This window comes from Podarcis muralis, chromosome 6 (genome assembly GCF_964188315.1).
Source record: "Podarcis muralis chromosome 6, rPodMur119.hap1.1, whole genome shotgun sequence".
NCBI classification, from domain to species: domain Eukaryota; kingdom Metazoa; phylum Chordata; class Lepidosauria; order Squamata; family Lacertidae; genus Podarcis; species Podarcis muralis.
In genome coordinates this window covers 17,049,951-17,066,440 of record NC_135660.1, presented here as the reverse complement: position 1 = coordinate 17,066,440, position 16,490 = coordinate 17,049,951, and the positions used below count along the sequence as shown (strand labels likewise).

At 43.9% G+C, this 16,490-nt stretch overlaps 1 protein-coding gene across 1 annotated transcript in view; it reads right to left on the bottom strand.

Annotated features, from left to right (window-relative positions):
• Positions 1 to 3,338: 3,338 nt before the first annotated feature.
• Positions 3,339 to 16,490, bottom strand: part of WDR49 (WD repeat domain 49) — a gene marked incomplete at its 5' end in the record, with an annotated part of 93,997 nt that continues 80,845 nt past the window's right edge. The window contains 6 exon segments of the mRNA XM_077929794.1: positions 3,339 to 3,818; positions 6,140 to 6,314; positions 10,238 to 10,384; positions 11,737 to 11,846; positions 14,286 to 14,470; positions 16,248 to 16,445. Of these exon segments, the coding sequence (XP_077785920.1) occupies positions 6,169 to 6,314; positions 10,238 to 10,384; positions 11,737 to 11,846; positions 14,286 to 14,470; positions 16,248 to 16,445 (786 nt within the window).

Here is a 16,490-nt window from a genome sequence, read left to right as displayed (position 1 = left end):
GTTTGGGGAGTATAAGAAGACAGCCCTCTTGTAGCATTGATCAGTTGTATAGTGTGTGTTATGCAGGGTGGAGAAGAGCTATACTAGGACTGAAATACGTACATTTGCACTTGAAAATTCTCCTCTGAACATTGGCAGGGGGTGATGGAGAAGTGGAGAAGCAACTTTGGGTACAGTTTGGAGTAAAGTGGCAGGAGAGGAGAGGGTGAAGCACATAACATAGTGTCACATTTTTTCTTTTAAGGCTGTCTTTCTTTAAGCCATGCCATTGGGCAGGGTATTAATATTTATTTATTTATTTATTTATTGCATCTGGAGAAGACTCTTGAGAGTCCCATGGACTGCAAGAAGATCAAACCTATCCATTCTGAAGGAAATCAGCCCTGAGTGCTCACTGGAAGGACAGATTGTGAAGCTGAGGCTCCAATACTTTGGCCACCTCATGAGAAGAGAAGACTCCCTGGAAAAGACCCTGATGTTGGGAAAGATGGAGGGCACAAGGAGAAGGGGACGACAGGGGACGAGATGGTTGGATAGTGTTCTCAAGGCTACCAGCATGAGTTTGACCAAACTGAGGGAGGCAGTGGAAGACAGGAGTGCCTGGTATGCTCTGGTCCATGGGGTCACGAAGAGTCGGACACAACTAAACGTCTAAACAACAACAACAACAAATCCCACTTTTCCTCCAAGGATCTCAAGATGGTCACATGGTTCCACCCTCTCTTCATTTAATCCCCACAACAACCCTGCGAGGTAGGTTAGGCCAAGAGGCAGTGACTGATCCAAGGATACCAGATGAGCTTCATGGCTGAGAGAGGATTTGAACCCTAGTCTCCCAGGTCCTAGCCCAATGCTTTAACCATTAAACCACACTAGCTCTCTTTACAAGTTTCTTTATCAATACAAAACTTTAATATTCTGTTCATCCTCCAATTTCGGGGTGGCTAACAAAAAGTAAAAAAAAAACACAGCTAGCCAAATTAAAACAAAGTTTGAAATTTTTGCCTTGGCCCTGAGAGTTCTCCTGTATCTTTAAGTATGGCAAACAAGGAGAAAATAATCGCCAGCTGTGGTTTTCCCCATCTGACATATCTAATCAATTCTCGAACCTTTTTTTCCCTTTTCTTCTCTGCACAATTAAAGTTGCAAAGTCCTGCAATCAATAAGGCAGGTATGGGAAACCTTCAGCCCTCCAGATGTTGCTGAACTACAACTTACATCATCCATGGCAACATCTGGAGGGCCACCGGATAATCAAACGCGCCGCAAAGCAGAAACTACTGAGGATCCAACAAGTGCAGGAAACTGGTTTATTGGTCCAAAATTGTAACACATTTTGAGCAATGCCAGCTGCCCCAGCAAGTGTAAGGAGCTCGTTTTGGAGCTAGTCTTACAGTTGAAAACCTATTGGGGGAAAATGCTTTTGGGTCAATAAGCCAGTTCCCTAAACCTTTGGGAGGTTTTCATTGTTCCTCATACAGTGGGACCTCGGGTTACATACGCTTCAGGTTACAGACTCCGCTAACCCAGAAATAGTGCTTCAGGTTAAGAACTTTGCTTCAGGATGAGAACAGAAATCATGCTCCAGCGGCGCAGCAGGAGGAGGAGGCCCCATTAGCTAAAGTGTTGCTTCAGGTTAAGAACAGTTTTAGCTTAAGAACGGCCCTCCAGAACAAATTAAGTAGTTAACCCAAGGTACCACTGTGCTCACTTTACAGCAGGGATAGGGAAGCTGAGGCCCCCCAGATGTTGTTGGATTCCAACTCCCCATCAGCCCTGACTTCTGCCCATGCTGGCTGGGGTTGATGGAGTCTACCAGCCTTTGGAGGGCCAGCCCTTCTCCACAAGCCAGAAGAGAAGGCAAAGTCCATTACAGACCAAGTGAAGGAAGGGAGAGACACTGTGTCCATGAATCACTTGTCCTGCATGGCTGAACTAATTCAGTCCGTGCTTTGCTTCTTCATATTTCTGTACTGGGGAAGCCATGTAGATGCCTCCAGAAGAGCTACCAAAGGCAGGATATTTCAGCACAAGCTGGAACAACATCATTACTTATTTAGAAATGGACTCGTGTGAACTCTTCAGGAGCGGGATCACTTTCTGCTGCAAACTTAATGCAAAGAGCAAAGCAGAAATACTCCCTGTAACCACGGTGAAAGAAAGGAAAATGACATGGCAACGAAAGGTAGGGCTTATAAGTCACTTGAGCTTTGCATTCATAGCTGCCACGATTGTGCCATCTCCCCCCTCCACTTTTTAATGACTTTATCAGGGCATATAAAAGGCACGTACCTGGAAAACGGCTGCATAATATTCACCATTCAGCGATTTGCAGAAGGTCTGTGCATCCAGCGTAGGCTGTCGAGTAATGCAAAGATTGAGGAGAAGGCCAAGGGCGTTTACATGGCAACATTTATTGGGAAAAGCCGCTTGATTAATGAGGCGGGCACGTAACAGGTGGTCGCCGAATGTGTTATGAAAGGCTGCTTTTCTTCCCAAAGTGCTGCACTGTTAGATAAACCAAGCAGCTCGCTTTGCAAGAGGCTCGAACATCAGGCCGTTTGTAAGCGTTCCAGCAGAATGGAAACGACAACCGCGAATCTCACGAGGAGCCCCAGAATCCAGTCCAATTTGTTGTTGCTTTACCTTGGGTGTTATTGGCTGGAAAAGTTATTTATACAAATTGCTCCCCTAGTGAACGCTGGGACATAAATGGTCATATCCACCTGTCCAGTGAACGCTCAGCTAGCTGAATGGTTTAATTGTGTATATCCTTACGGACATGTGCATAGATACATTTTGAAATGGGCAGAAATGATGCAGGGGTGTTTAAGAAGGAAAGTCTACATGTAGCAATTGGCCAGAGTCCTTGAGGGCTTAAGTTTGAGACAGCGTTTAGCACCGGAATCTATTTTTACTGGAAGCACTCAGTCCTGGTTTGAACAGAGCATAAGCTCTAGAGGCCTTAATGAAATGCAGAAGTCTTATTCCAAGTCCAGGGCCAGTATCTGGTTTCAGGAGGCCCCGGTCAAAGCGCACTCAGTGGACTTCCCCAGTGGGCCCTTCTAGAAGATGCAGAATCTTCCCCATGGTGGTGTTGGGCTTACCAGATAGCAAGCAGAAATATGAAGAATTGAACAATTGGGAAACTGAAATTGACATATTTGCCCATCCCTAATCAGTGCTGTGTCTACTTAACATTGTTTTGTCCTTTTGCTGTTGCCACCAAAGTTTGTGAAGTCTTAGCAAACCCCCCACCCCCCAAAAAAGACTTAGGGGGCCGATCAGGTCCCCAGGATGGGGGTTCACCACTCCTGCCCTATTTGAAAATTGGACTGGGCAAAAACAAACGATCGTGTGAAATCAACCTCACCTAGAGGAGCAATAACTTTGGATTTCTGAACCTTTGTTTTCAGAATGGTTAAATATTCATTACATGAGCAGAGGGCTGCATAAATATCTTTAATGAATTGCTATTAAGACAATCTTCTTCAATAAAGGAAATGGCTTCCAGTTCTTGTCTGCTTTTTCTCAAGTACATAAACAAATCACAAGTACATGGCAGGCAGAAGATTCAGGCCTGCAGTGCTGACATTTTTTCATCATTTTTTTTTTGCTGCATCTCAAAAAGCAGACAAACCTTTAATCCATAATAAATGTAAGAAAAGAAGCAAAACTTATATTCTGAATGTACGACACAAATGCACTTTTTCATTCTGAATTTGGATTTTGAAGCTTCTTGTCGTCCTTTGATTTGGTTAACTGTTCTTCAAACCATTTTTCTTCTAGGGTCTAGCAATGCTGTGCAAAACCTTGCTCTAGCAAAGGAAAAGAAATATTGAGAATGAAGTGAATAGGTTTGTACAACACAAAGACTCCTTGTTTCCACTTAGGTGAAGCATAGTGTAAGTTTATTTAGTTTATACAACTTCTATCCAGTGTTAGTCATGCTCAGAACAGATCCATTGGTTCCATTGTGTCAGGGGACTGCCATCGGAACAGGGGAGGGAGGCGGGGGGGCGTTGGGATACAGAGCCTCTGAACCCCCTGAGGAGCAGTTCCTCTTCCAGCGGTGGGAAAAGCCACAGCTCCAGTGGAGAGGAGAGGGAAGGGGCCAGCCAAGCGAGGAAAGGGCTTGAGGATGCTGCTGAGAACCCAGGGCCTCACCTCCCCAGGCTGGCCAGGAGGGATGCATGCCACTTCCGTCGCCCAGCTTGCGCAGAGGGGTGAAACGCAAGGAGGGGAGGAGGAGGCTTGGGGTGCCAAAGTTCTTATGTTGAGGGAGAAGCAGGAAGGGGCCACTCCCAGATCCTGCAAGTGACTAAGATGGACATGAACTTTGTAGATCTGCACTGTAAATAGTTTGCACAATTGGTCTCCGACCATAAAAAATTATCTATCTATCTATCTATCTATCTATCTATCTATCTATCTATCTAGTTTGCAGAATAAAACCTGCAAAAGACAGGTCGGAGTCCTGCCTGGTTACTCACGAGCAACCACCATTAGCATCTGACACATTGGTTCCATTGATTCTCCATTCTTCAAAGCCCCAACCAGAAAAAGGCGACTTTCCCTTAGGAACATAGGAAGCTGCCTTGTACCCCGTCAGACCATTGGTCCATCTAGCTCACTATTGTCTGCACTGACTGGCAGTGTCTCTTCAGGGTTTCAGGTCAGGAACTCTCCCAGCCCAACCTGAAGATGCCAGGAATTGAACCAGGGACCTGCTCTCTCACTGAGCCATGGCCCTAGTGAGGATGTCTGGCTACATCCCTTCAGAGGCCCCATTATCAAGCAAATGTAGACCAATAATAAGCATGCAGTGGAGAGAGCAAAACCACACAAATGATCAAGGATGCATTAAGATATTAAAGGGAGAGGGGAACCAGAAAGGCTTTTAAAAACAAAAAAAGTATCAGCATCAGAATTAGTTTATAGCTAATTCTTTTGGTGAAGCTTAAAGAACTGGGGCAGAGACAAGGAGGAGAAGGTGATCTGGGTCAACTGTTTCCATCCAATTTGCGAGACAGAAGCAAGGGTTTTGCAAGAAAGCATTGTAATATGATATATTATAACCTAACAAAATGTAATATCAATGTACTGGAGCCGAGATTATGTACAATGTATTATTTATTGGGTGTAACAGGCAAAGTTCTTTTTAAAAGAGAACAGGACATTCTGTGACTGCACAGGACGCAAGCTGTGTACTCTGAACCAGTGCTATTTTTCTGGAAAAAGAGGTGCTGGAATTCGTCGTGAACACCTCCTTTGTTCCCTTATAATAGCAATGGTGCCCACCTGAGAGGTACTGGAACTGAGTTACGGCTGAAAACTGCCCTGCTCTTAACAACAGGGGGAGGGCATCTCATCTAAGCTTAATGCCCCTGGCAGATCCTCTGGCATTTCACAGGGACACACTCCAGTGTATGAGTGGGAGGGCCAGCGATCAAAGTCCAGCAGGACAAGGTCAACACAATCCAGATGCAAGCAGAAAACCAGGAGAGGTAGATGGCTCCAGGTGACAAAAGCAGGCAAGCAAGCCATAGACCACTGGTCCTGCTAGCTAGGGAGTTGTAGGCCAAAAATATCTGGAGGGCCGAGTTTGAGGAAGCCTGCCATAGACTATAAAGCAAGTCAAATATATTCTCTCTCTCTCTCTCTCTCTCTCTCTCTCTCACACACACACACACACACACACACACACACACACACACACGGAGGAACGGAGGGTGGGTGGGAGTTTATATGGTTAAGGAATTCGGCATTAACAGGGGATGTTGGCTCCATTTGACAGATGAGGAAGACCAAGGTCCAGCAAGAAGTCGAGCACTCTAGCCATTACACAACATTGTGTCTCAGTTTTCAGTTTTCAGTTCCATGGCAAAGCAATTGCATAGCAAACAGTGGGGGCTTCCTTGGTGGACAAATCCTTGATTTCCAAGGGAATTTTGTTGTTCCCTATCTTTTATCTAGGGAAGCTCTCTCACACGCAGGGTCTGTAGACTTCCTTTAGAGGAATTACCTACCCAACCCCTTTATCATCTCAGAAGCTGTCTTTAGACTCTTTCCCCTGCCTCCTTCTCAACGGGCCAACGCTTGCCTCATGTCATCACCAGGTGGCATCCTTCATACCTACCTCCTTTTTTTTTGGAAGCAAAGCTTGATTCATTTTCCTTTCAACTTCCCTTGCTTTCTCTCGTTTGTTATCCTGCCTCTGTTGCACATTTCCTCATGCAGCTGCCTTGATTTTTTTTCACGGTCCAGAATTTCTTTGGGGAATAAGTTCTTTTCATCAAATGCAGCTTTCAGGGCTACAGGACGAAAATAAAGAAAATTAATAAATAACCCCATTACGACTGGACCTGTTCATCTTTATTTTAAGAGAGAGAGAGAAATAGGAAGAGAGAAGACTTGTGGTGAATATGAAAATGAATGAGAGGAAGAAAGCAATACAAAACACAGCCTATTTATTGGCAAGTCGTCATCCTATAGCAATTAAGAAACAAAAACCCCTTTTGGTTTAACATGTTATATTAAGGGCTTTCTGTGCTCCAGAATTGGAGGTAGTGGAGGACAGAGGTGCCTGGCGTGCTCTGGTCCATGGGGTCACAAAGAGTCGGACACGACTAAACGACTAAACAACAACAACGTGCTCCAAAATGCTGGGGAATGACAGCTGTTGTTGCATGTATCCAGCTGGCAAATAATACCACTTACATAAAATTTCATTCATGTAGAATTAAAGGTAATAAAGAGGGGGAAGGACTCCTAGATGGTTAAGTCCAGTCAAAGGCGACTATGGGGTTGTGGTGCTCATCTCGCTTCAGGCCGAGGGAGCCAGCGTTTGTCCACAGACAGCTTTCTGGGTCATGTGGCCAGCATGACTAAACTGCTTCTGGCGCACGGAGGACTGTGACGAGTGCCAGAGCACATGGAAATACCATTTACCTTCCCGCAGTAGTGGTACCTACTTATGTACTTGCCCTGATGTGCTTTCGAACTGCTAGGTTGGCAGAAGCTGGGACAGAGCAACGGGAGCTCGCCCCACTGCATGGATTCAAACCGCCAACCTTCCGATCAGCAAGCAAAAGTGGCTCAGTGGTTTAGACCACAGCGCCACCCGCTCCCTTGTAGAATTACTAGGGGCCTTGCCCCAGCTCACTTCACTCACCAACCCTGCCAACCCCTTTGCCAATCTCCATCCCCTTTTAAAGGAGTGGGGAGGTGCTTCGCAGAGCAGTTTGCTAAAGTGCTTTGTGAAGCACCTCTCCCTCCTGGGTTAAACACCTGCGACCAGCGCTGCTTCCTTGATCTCCTGCCTGCTGTTAGCCCACCCACTGGAGGCCACACAAACCACAGACCTAGACCTCTGTGTATGTGAATAAGAAGGTGGCTGCAGCTGAACCATAACTTCAGCGACATAGGCTTCCATGTGCCTGTTCAAGTGAACAGACAAATCCAGGACTTAGGATTCACCCCTGACTCCGAAATTATATTGTCCAGTTGGTGCATGAAAGAGCTTCATCTCAGAGGCTGTATTCTTCCTCACTTGAATATTCCACTCACCCCCATCCATTTTAAGGGTGAGGAGAAGGACTCAAACTGCATAGCAATATGACTTCCAAAGCAAACATTGAGGTTTACACATTTTTATGACAATGAGAGATTGATCACCCTGGACACCAAAACAAAAACCTTCTGAATCTTTAATGGTTGCAAACTCCTTACTGAAAGTTAACATGAAAGCTTATTTAGTCTTAGTTAGCTTATTTAGTGCCTAAAACAGGAGTTTCAGGAGGATTAATGAGAAAAATTCTGAAGTGCTTCATATAAATTTAATAATAGCGTTTTGTATCCAAAGCTCCTGGGGAGCAGGGAAAGATCCAAAATTCTGGCAAGATTAACGACAGCAAAGAAAAATCAGCATTTTGCCAACTGAGATCATGCACCTGGCTAGTCAAAAAAGCTCTTTGGGAATTGATCCAGCCTCCAAAAGGATTATATTTTAATTTTTTTAATTGCTTTTTGGAGCCATGTGGGGGCTGTCACTGGGCTGTGCTGAATCATCAGCATAAACTCCCATTTAATTCTCTCCTTTTTCCCCCTCAGGGGGCTTTCCATCTAATTCTCTGTTGCCTCTTCTTATCTAGCTGGAAGATATATTTTTCCCTCTATCAAGTCAGGAGTGCTGATGCTGAGATATGAAAATAGCCTTTCCCCTGCACCAGCTCCATTCACTGTTATAACCTACGAAAGATCTGAGGAAGCCTTTGGTGAAGAATCTGCTGTCACAAAGGCAGTCCTTTCTGAGCAGCACTATGCTAAACACTTCTTCTGATGTCCCCACAACTATTCTCCATCAATCAACAAAGGGGTAGGGAACCTTTTACAGCCCAAGCACCACATTCTTTTCTGAGCATCCTTCCAGGGAGCCACTTACCAGTGGTGGGTATGGCTAGAGACAAAGGTGAGTAGAGCAATGAATACAAAATTTACCTTTGTACAGTAGGCTAAGGAGCAAGTGGGGCTTGTCAACCTAGGAAGGTAGCTGATCCAGGAGAAGGAAAACTCTGATCCTATCCCTCTGCTGCCTTGAGGGACATATTCAGGAGAAGAAAGGGCTAAGGAGTAAACCCTACACAAATCCAGGGTGGAGTCCCTAAGACGGTTGGATAGTGGCTTGTACACCTCCTTCCAGCAACTCCTGCAGCCAGGCCTGTACCAAACGTATTTCTCAACTTTCCTATGGACCACGTAAGCAAGGCCAAGAGGGGAGTCTTGTTTTCTGAACAGCCCAGGATGTCCAGACACACTGCCCAGGCTTGCGCCCTGAGGAGGTCACTTTGGAGCTGCTAACACAGCAGTTTGACTTACACCCCAGAGGCGCACTCCATTGTCTCTTGAGATGGACAGATGACAGCAAGAAAAGTTGGCTAGTTTCTGCACACTCTAATACACCCGTCTTTTTCTCCCATCCAGGCAAGCAGGAAACATTATCAGAATTCAAGAACACTCATTGAGGGCTGATAGAGTGTCTTAGAAGTGTGTGTGACCTGACTTGGAGTGTCACCTTCAGCCCTCAGACCTGTGGTTGCCCATCCTTGAGGGTACTTGTGTTCAGAAATCACATTCAAAAATTATCCAAGGGGAGAGAGAGAGAAATGAGTGGAATTCTTCCGGGTGCAGTGGAAGGGTCTTTTGTCAACAATTATTATTATTATTATTTAAGTGATGTTTGCTGTTAAAGAATTCCGTGTGGGCAGATGTTCGCTTGTTTTTGAGTAAAAAGAAAGGACTTCCTTTAAAAACTGGCTAGAAGAAGGGAGGGAGGGGTAAGAAACCAGGAACAGGTGTGATGTCGTTGTTTTGTGGAAGGGAAGACACATACTCAGAAGGATCTTGGGCAGCAGGCCTAGGGAAAGCACCACTTCAGCCTGTGAAGATCTACTGTGGGTCAGGCTGGCCAATACTGGGCTTAAAGGAATTGGGATAAAGCAATTCATCAAGCCCCTTTGTGTTCATGCAAAAGACCTCCAGTGATCAGCTACCAACAGCAAGAGGCAGCTCCCTCCTGCCGCTCCTACTTGGGGGCTGCCCATGAACTAGAGCTCCTTCCTGGAGACTTTTGCTCTGGCCAGCAAAACGGTCCTCGTATCTTTGGCTGGGCAAAGCTACAAAGCAAAGGAGTCTAGCAGTTCTGAAATCCACCTGTGGCTGACTCAAGGCAGGGACTGGACCACAAGCTCAACATCCACTTCAGGCCATCCTGGATAACAATGATGAACACCTCACAAAAGATGTTGCATGTACAGAAAACATCTCACGGGAGCAAATTCCACCATTTAACCATGCATATTCATTTGTCTGCCCAATACTATCTGTCATGGTGGCAGCAGCCTATCTCCTATCCCAGCAAAGTAACTGAGCATCCACCATCCCCTTTGATCCTTCAGTGGTCACAGCTTGAGTGCAGGCTTGCTCTGCAAGCGCCCTAACCATTTGACCACGGCAAGTGACATATTTTACATGCCAACCTTGTTTATGGCTTGGATTGCATGCTTCCAGCAACTTCCTGGCTTGTGGCATCCTCAAAGGCTTGCCAGTGGCCAAGTGATAAATTCTAGACTTTCCTATTACCGTTACTTTCTTTTAAGAGAGATAAGCTAGTGACCTTTATTTTTGCCTCTTGCTAGCAGGAGCTAGAGTAATGAGGATATAATGAAGGTCTACTTACTTGCCGAAAGGGTAGGCAGCTTTAAATCTTCAGAGTCCTTCTCCGCCAACTTTTCCCCAAAGTATTTGTCAGGGTGCAGAAGAAAGTCGCTCTCATTCATTTCTGTCGTCTCCTCCAGGGCTTCAATATTTAATGACCTAAATACAACTTTTCAAACCAGAGGATTATTCCAAAGGCAGAAAATCATTTCACATATCAGCACAATTGCAGTTGAAGCAAAGCTAATGTTTTGTGCCTAATCATACTATGCCACTTCCACAACTGAGAAATATTCAGCTGGATAAACACAGATACATATGCAGCGAGATTCACTGGCCATTTTTTATTAAGTTCTGCCAAGGAAAACTCTTAATCTTCCGCATTAAGAAAGGGAGGGCCATAACCCTTAATTTTAATTAACAGGCAAGTTTTCCAAGCAGACGTCACGAAATCTGCCATTTACATAAGATATATATGATTCTTTTCATTGAGGTTCCCCATCAATGGGAGGTTCTTGACTAGTTCTTGCAATTTATCTCTTGGCTGGGATCCAACAAGCCACGCTGGGGCTTTTCAGCTATTTCCTTCCAGTGACAGTCTCCTGCATTCCATCCCCCAAACCAATCCTGCCCCCCGCAAAATGAGAGGGGAGTGAAGGCATGGCATTCTATGAGGTGTGAGCAGGGGTTCACATCTCAGGTGGGTGCCGTTGCCATTATAGGAAAACAAGGGAGGCATTCATGGTGAGTTCTGGCCCCTCTTTTCCTTGAAAAATAGCACTGGGTGTGAGGCGCTGCATCAAGGATGGAATACATCAGCAGCCCACGTTGTATGCAGGCCCAGTGTGGGACATCCCATGCTCTCACAAAACTCCAAACTCCCATAGCGCTAGCAGCAATTTCTACGAATATCTGCATTCATTTCTTTGAGCCCGGGATAGGCAACCATTTTTTCTTTTGTGGGCCTGATTCCCTCAGCTGCAATCTATCAGAAGTCACATGCCAACTGTGGGAGGGTCAAAGTCAGGAATGGGTGGGGCCAGAAGCCTTCCTTTTTCTTTTTCTTCTTCCCCAACCAGAAAGGAAATTGTTAGCTGCTTTGAGACTCCTTAGGGTAGTGATAAAGCGGGATATCAAATCCAAACTCAACTCAACTCAACAAGGACTGGTGGCTCTTGCCATAGGTAAGGAACATAAGAAGCTGCCTTATATCAAGTTGGAACAATGGTCCATCTAGCTCACTATTGTCCAGGTGTTTTAGGCAAGGAATTTCTCCCAGCCTTACCTGGAGATGCTGGGGGTTGAACCTGGAACCTTCTGCATGCAAGGCAGATGCTATTACCACTGAGCTATAGCCGCTCCCCAGGTCTGAATGGATTGCTTGAGACTGCTTTTGGACTTGGGACTGAAGGCTGTCCTGCATTAGGCTGAAGGATGCCCACCCTTGCTTTAAGCCAACAGATTGGCTGCATCCACTAAGATACCCAAAATGTTGCTGAATTCATCAAATTAATGACATACCTGTTGGCTTTATCACAGCAGTTCTGTTGAAAAGGGTATGTTTTCTTCTCTTCTGTGTTTTCCCCTCTTTGTATCTTTTACCTAATATTGTGTTGTCCCATATATTCAGCCTGGACAGACAGAAATCAGGAAGCAAAATGAACTGACATTCCACAATTTGTTTTATTGTTTTCCTGAACTGACCTTCTGTGTACAAAGGATCACGACTTCTGAAGGTGCATCCACTCTTATTTAATGGTATAACAGAGCACTAGGATTAGAGGCCAAATGGTATGTTTACCCTGAAGTGGAGTTCACTATCCATCCCTCTCAGTCGGCTTAACAGGGCTGAACAAATCAGATGGATGAATCAAACAAAGCAACCAAAGAAAATATTTCATAGCGCCAATGCTGAGTGTTGTCAGATTCCTATAACACCCAAACAGAAGCTCTCAGGATGAGACAGAGGTGAACCTAAAGTTTGAGACCATGCTGTAAGGCTAAATCAAAGAATTGTCAAGAGACGAGCCTTCTTCGCAGAAGAGGCTTCAATACATTTAAATATTTCAAGTGAACAAAATAAATCTTTAATTGGTTTGCGGCACCAGTACTATGCACATTTAGCTGGGAGTCAGCACCAATGGAGCTAAATTCCAGATAAATGTGCACAGGACTGCAGTCTTAATTATTTAAACAACCTCGATATCATTTTTGCTAATGTATGCGTTTTTACACACAATTCCTCCTAATACGTGCGTTTAATTGGTAGACATTTTTGGGTTGGGAAACTGCACCACAAAAAATCAGAGGGTACATTTTGAAGAATAGCCTTGCTTTGGTTTGCATATTGTTTTGGTCAGAGCAAATCGGGCAGGGGGGTGCATTGAAAACCAAATTCCTTTCCCGTTCCTGCCTTAGGACATGAGACTACACTGAGCAAATCAGTCTCCTGAAACCAGCACACCAGTTGCACACCAACCATCAGCACCGATCCTGCTGTGCGGATCCTCAACTGTTGCTGTGCTCAGCATCTTTTCCTGCCCAAGTGCATCAAGCTCCAGGCAAAAGGGTCATAGGAATTATTCCCTGGGGGGCTGTGGCAGTATAGGAAGGTTACATTCTTTCGCCCAAGGTTATTAAAATGTTTAATAATACAAAGGCTTCATTATGTTACATCAAGGAAGTTATTTAAAACTGAGGAAGCACTTAGCCAGAGTTTAATTTTACTGTTCTTATGCTCTGGCACAGTATACATTACAAAGCCCCATGAAAGATTTATACATTTTAGAATGTATGAGCTCATTCGGAATCAAAGAGCCTCGCACCTCTAACCTCTCAGCCGTTAGAAGCGCAAAATTAGACCAGTTTGTCATAAAGAGTATTTCTGTATATCGCTGCTATGAAATGAGGATGCTGTAAAACCTATTTCTTAAGCAGAACGCAGCACGTTGTCATGGAATATCTGCACACAGGACTGCCACCTTCCTTCCTCGCCCTGCTCCTGTGCTTTTATGCCATGGCCGAAGCTTTTGCTGCAATGTATTGGGCTGCTATGTGTCAGGGGCCAAAGGAAATACTTGCCTTGTACAGTATACGCAGGATCAGGAGAGAAAAGGCAAAATAAAATCATTGGGTGGCCAGAACTAAATGTTGGATGCATCACAATAATTACCAGTTACAATTTCTTGGAAAATAAGAGAGCCTTGATTCAGAACCCAAAACTGACTGTATAAGTGAGGATGGCATGTGAGTTTACCTGCGGAAATTCATTTCTCCACATTTCCACATTAGTTTGTGGTTTTTAAAAAACCACATACTCATGAAAATTCAGCAGCAATTTAGTTTGAATTTCTTCTAATATACATCTGTTTGCATTGCCTAATATACACATTTCTGCAACGCAACACTTCCTGATATAATGCACTGTCGCGTATTTTTTATTTATTTATTACTAATTTATGCTTCTGAATGCATACATTATCCTAGTATATGCATTTCTGTGCACATTACTTGACTACAAAACAGCATGGCAAAAATCTGAAGGATGGCTGTGTTTGGGGGAGTGCAAATTAGGTAGATGTGCCTTTAAATGCAAACTGAATAGAATTTCTCTTCCATCCCTACTTGGGTGCCACCATGAAGAAGGCCATTTCCCTGGCTGCCATCCTGAGATACCTCTGAAGTCAAAAGGGCATCTGCTGCAAAATGGAGCTCTCAGGCCCTGTAGAGTTTGCTCATTTCAGTAAACATGTACTAGCCGTTAATACCTACCTTGAAAGCTTAGAGGAAACGGCTTCTCTTCACTTGATGGCCCAAACACTCCTGGACAAAATTCTCCATCATCATATTTTTCTCCCTCAAACCTTTCTGACTTAGACCCCAAGGAAAAACTGCTACTGGTGGGGTGGAGATTCTGATCTCCAACAAGAAATCCATTTCCTGGCCAGACCTATTTAAAATTTTCTCTCTGAAAGGAAGCTCCTGATAATTATATACTTTGGCTTTGTCTTAATAGCCTCCCTTTTTCCAAACGTGTCACTGTAAATCAAGCTTTTAGGGAAATTACTTACACACATGCGAAGTTGTCGTTATCCTCTGTAACAGGTACAGCTTGTTCCACTGGAATAGGGGGAGGCTCTTCCTCTTCAACCAAGGATACGGTGTCCTTTTTAATATCATTCTCCTCCTCTGCGTCATACTTGTTTTCTTCCTTGAGGAAGGATGGAACATGATTTCCAATCCTCCAATGTCCTTCCTAAGAAGGAACAGTACACGTACAGTACACGTATCAGAACTTCGCAAGAGAGGTCCATCTCAGACCCTCCAAGTGTCTGTATTTTTCAGGGACAGTCCTGGATTTACAGAAGCCGTCCTGGTTTCTGATTTGATCCCAGAACGTCCCACTTTTCCTTAGAACGTCCCTATTTTCACTGGAGAAATGTTGGAGGGTATGGTAGGACGTCCATATTTTCATCAGAGAACTGGTGGAGGGTCTATGTGTTCCATCTCCTGTTCAGGAGACTAAGGCTCTAGTCCCAACATTTTCACTAGTTTGGGAGGTGTTGACTACCATCTGTGGGTCATTTTCATCATACCTTCTTTTAATGTGTAACACGCCATAAAATTCATATTTACCGTACTTTCCATAAATTCTCCCATAGCTCATAATTAATATTATGACCCACATTCCTGTGTCCACTTAATCATACTTATTTCACAAATTCCTCTTTTGTTTCCCACTCTAGCAGCAGTTTGCTCATTTTTGATAATACTTTTATTTTTGTATCTAATAAATCCATTGTAATTTGGGGTTTTTGTTCTGCAAACCCAATTTTCTAATCTATCTTAAATAGTTCATTAATCTGATTTATCTGTAATCAATGCATTAATACATTTTTTAATTCCTCGGGATTGTTCAGCCTTGGTTCCTGTCCTGTAAGATCTAGGATTTCTTTATATGTTAATCATTGTTTATCCATATTTGTTGTTTTCCTTCAGTTGGGGATATTCACATTGGTGTTTTCGTTTCTTATAGATTTTTGTACTTTTCCCATGCTCTGTATAATTTTTTTCTGATCACATAGTTTGTAAAGATTTTATACATTTTGGCCTTCCCATACCATACATAGCCATGCTACCCAAATTGTATATCATGTCCTTCCAAATTTAACACTCTGATATTTTCCAACAATATCCAGTATTTTATCCACCATAAACATGATGCCTCAAAGTAGATTTGGAGGTCCAGTAGAGTGAAGCCTCCTCTTTCTTTTCTATCAAACATAACTTTATGTTTTATTCTGGGCTTCCTTCCCTGTCAGATAAACCCTGATATGTTTTTTTGCCACTCTTTGAAGCATACCTCTCTGGAAATTGTTTTGCCTAGAACAAACATTGCCCTGCTGTTGCAATGCCTGAAGCTGCAAAATATGCCAGACATCAGACTTCCAGAAACCATGCGGTGGTGTTGCTGGTTTTTTGAACAATCCAATAATGAAACCACTTTGAATTGGCTTAATAAATGTGAGGCACTCATCTCCAAAGACGGGTTGGGCATTAACGTCCTAATAGCTGATGTCTTAAAAGCTGCTACCGCTATAGCTGGCCAATGAGAGTGTATTAAAAAATAAGGTCATAGAGTTTATATCAGCTGTGTCTCACATTCAGGATTTGCAGTGCTCTCAACATCACCGCTTTATTTAGACAAATTACGACCCATCCAATTATTTCTTTGAGTTATACGTGCTTTGAGGAAAGCTTTTACCTCTCTGCAATTTCAAACATTGCCTTTGGCGCATTTAACGGGGAGATGTGCCAAAGTCCCTGTGAGTTGTTGCTTTATGTATTTTTGGCAAGGGAGAGAAAACCCGGCACACTATATATGAGATTGCTCTTTATGTGCCTTCCCCTGGGGAAAGATCTCCGCAGGAATCCTTGACAACTTTTTATTCTTAAATGATGGTAATGAGTGCAACGCTGAGAGGAAGCAAATAGTAATGTCAAAAACACAGTGAAAACAGCCACCTTCCTACCTGCCCAAATATTCCAAACGGAACGCCAGAAATATCAGTAAGAACAATGCTGCAGTCTGCCGAAGACGAGAGGATAAAGAGGCAGTTGTTTCGTACACAGGTCTCCAGATAAGTGATACAATCATCGTGCATCTGGAAAGATCTGATCAGAGTGGGTGGCTGGTAATTCACATTTTCTCCCAAAATAAGGCAGTAATCCTTGTGGGAGGAGGAAAAGAAGCAAGTGCTAAGGTTATTAGAAAG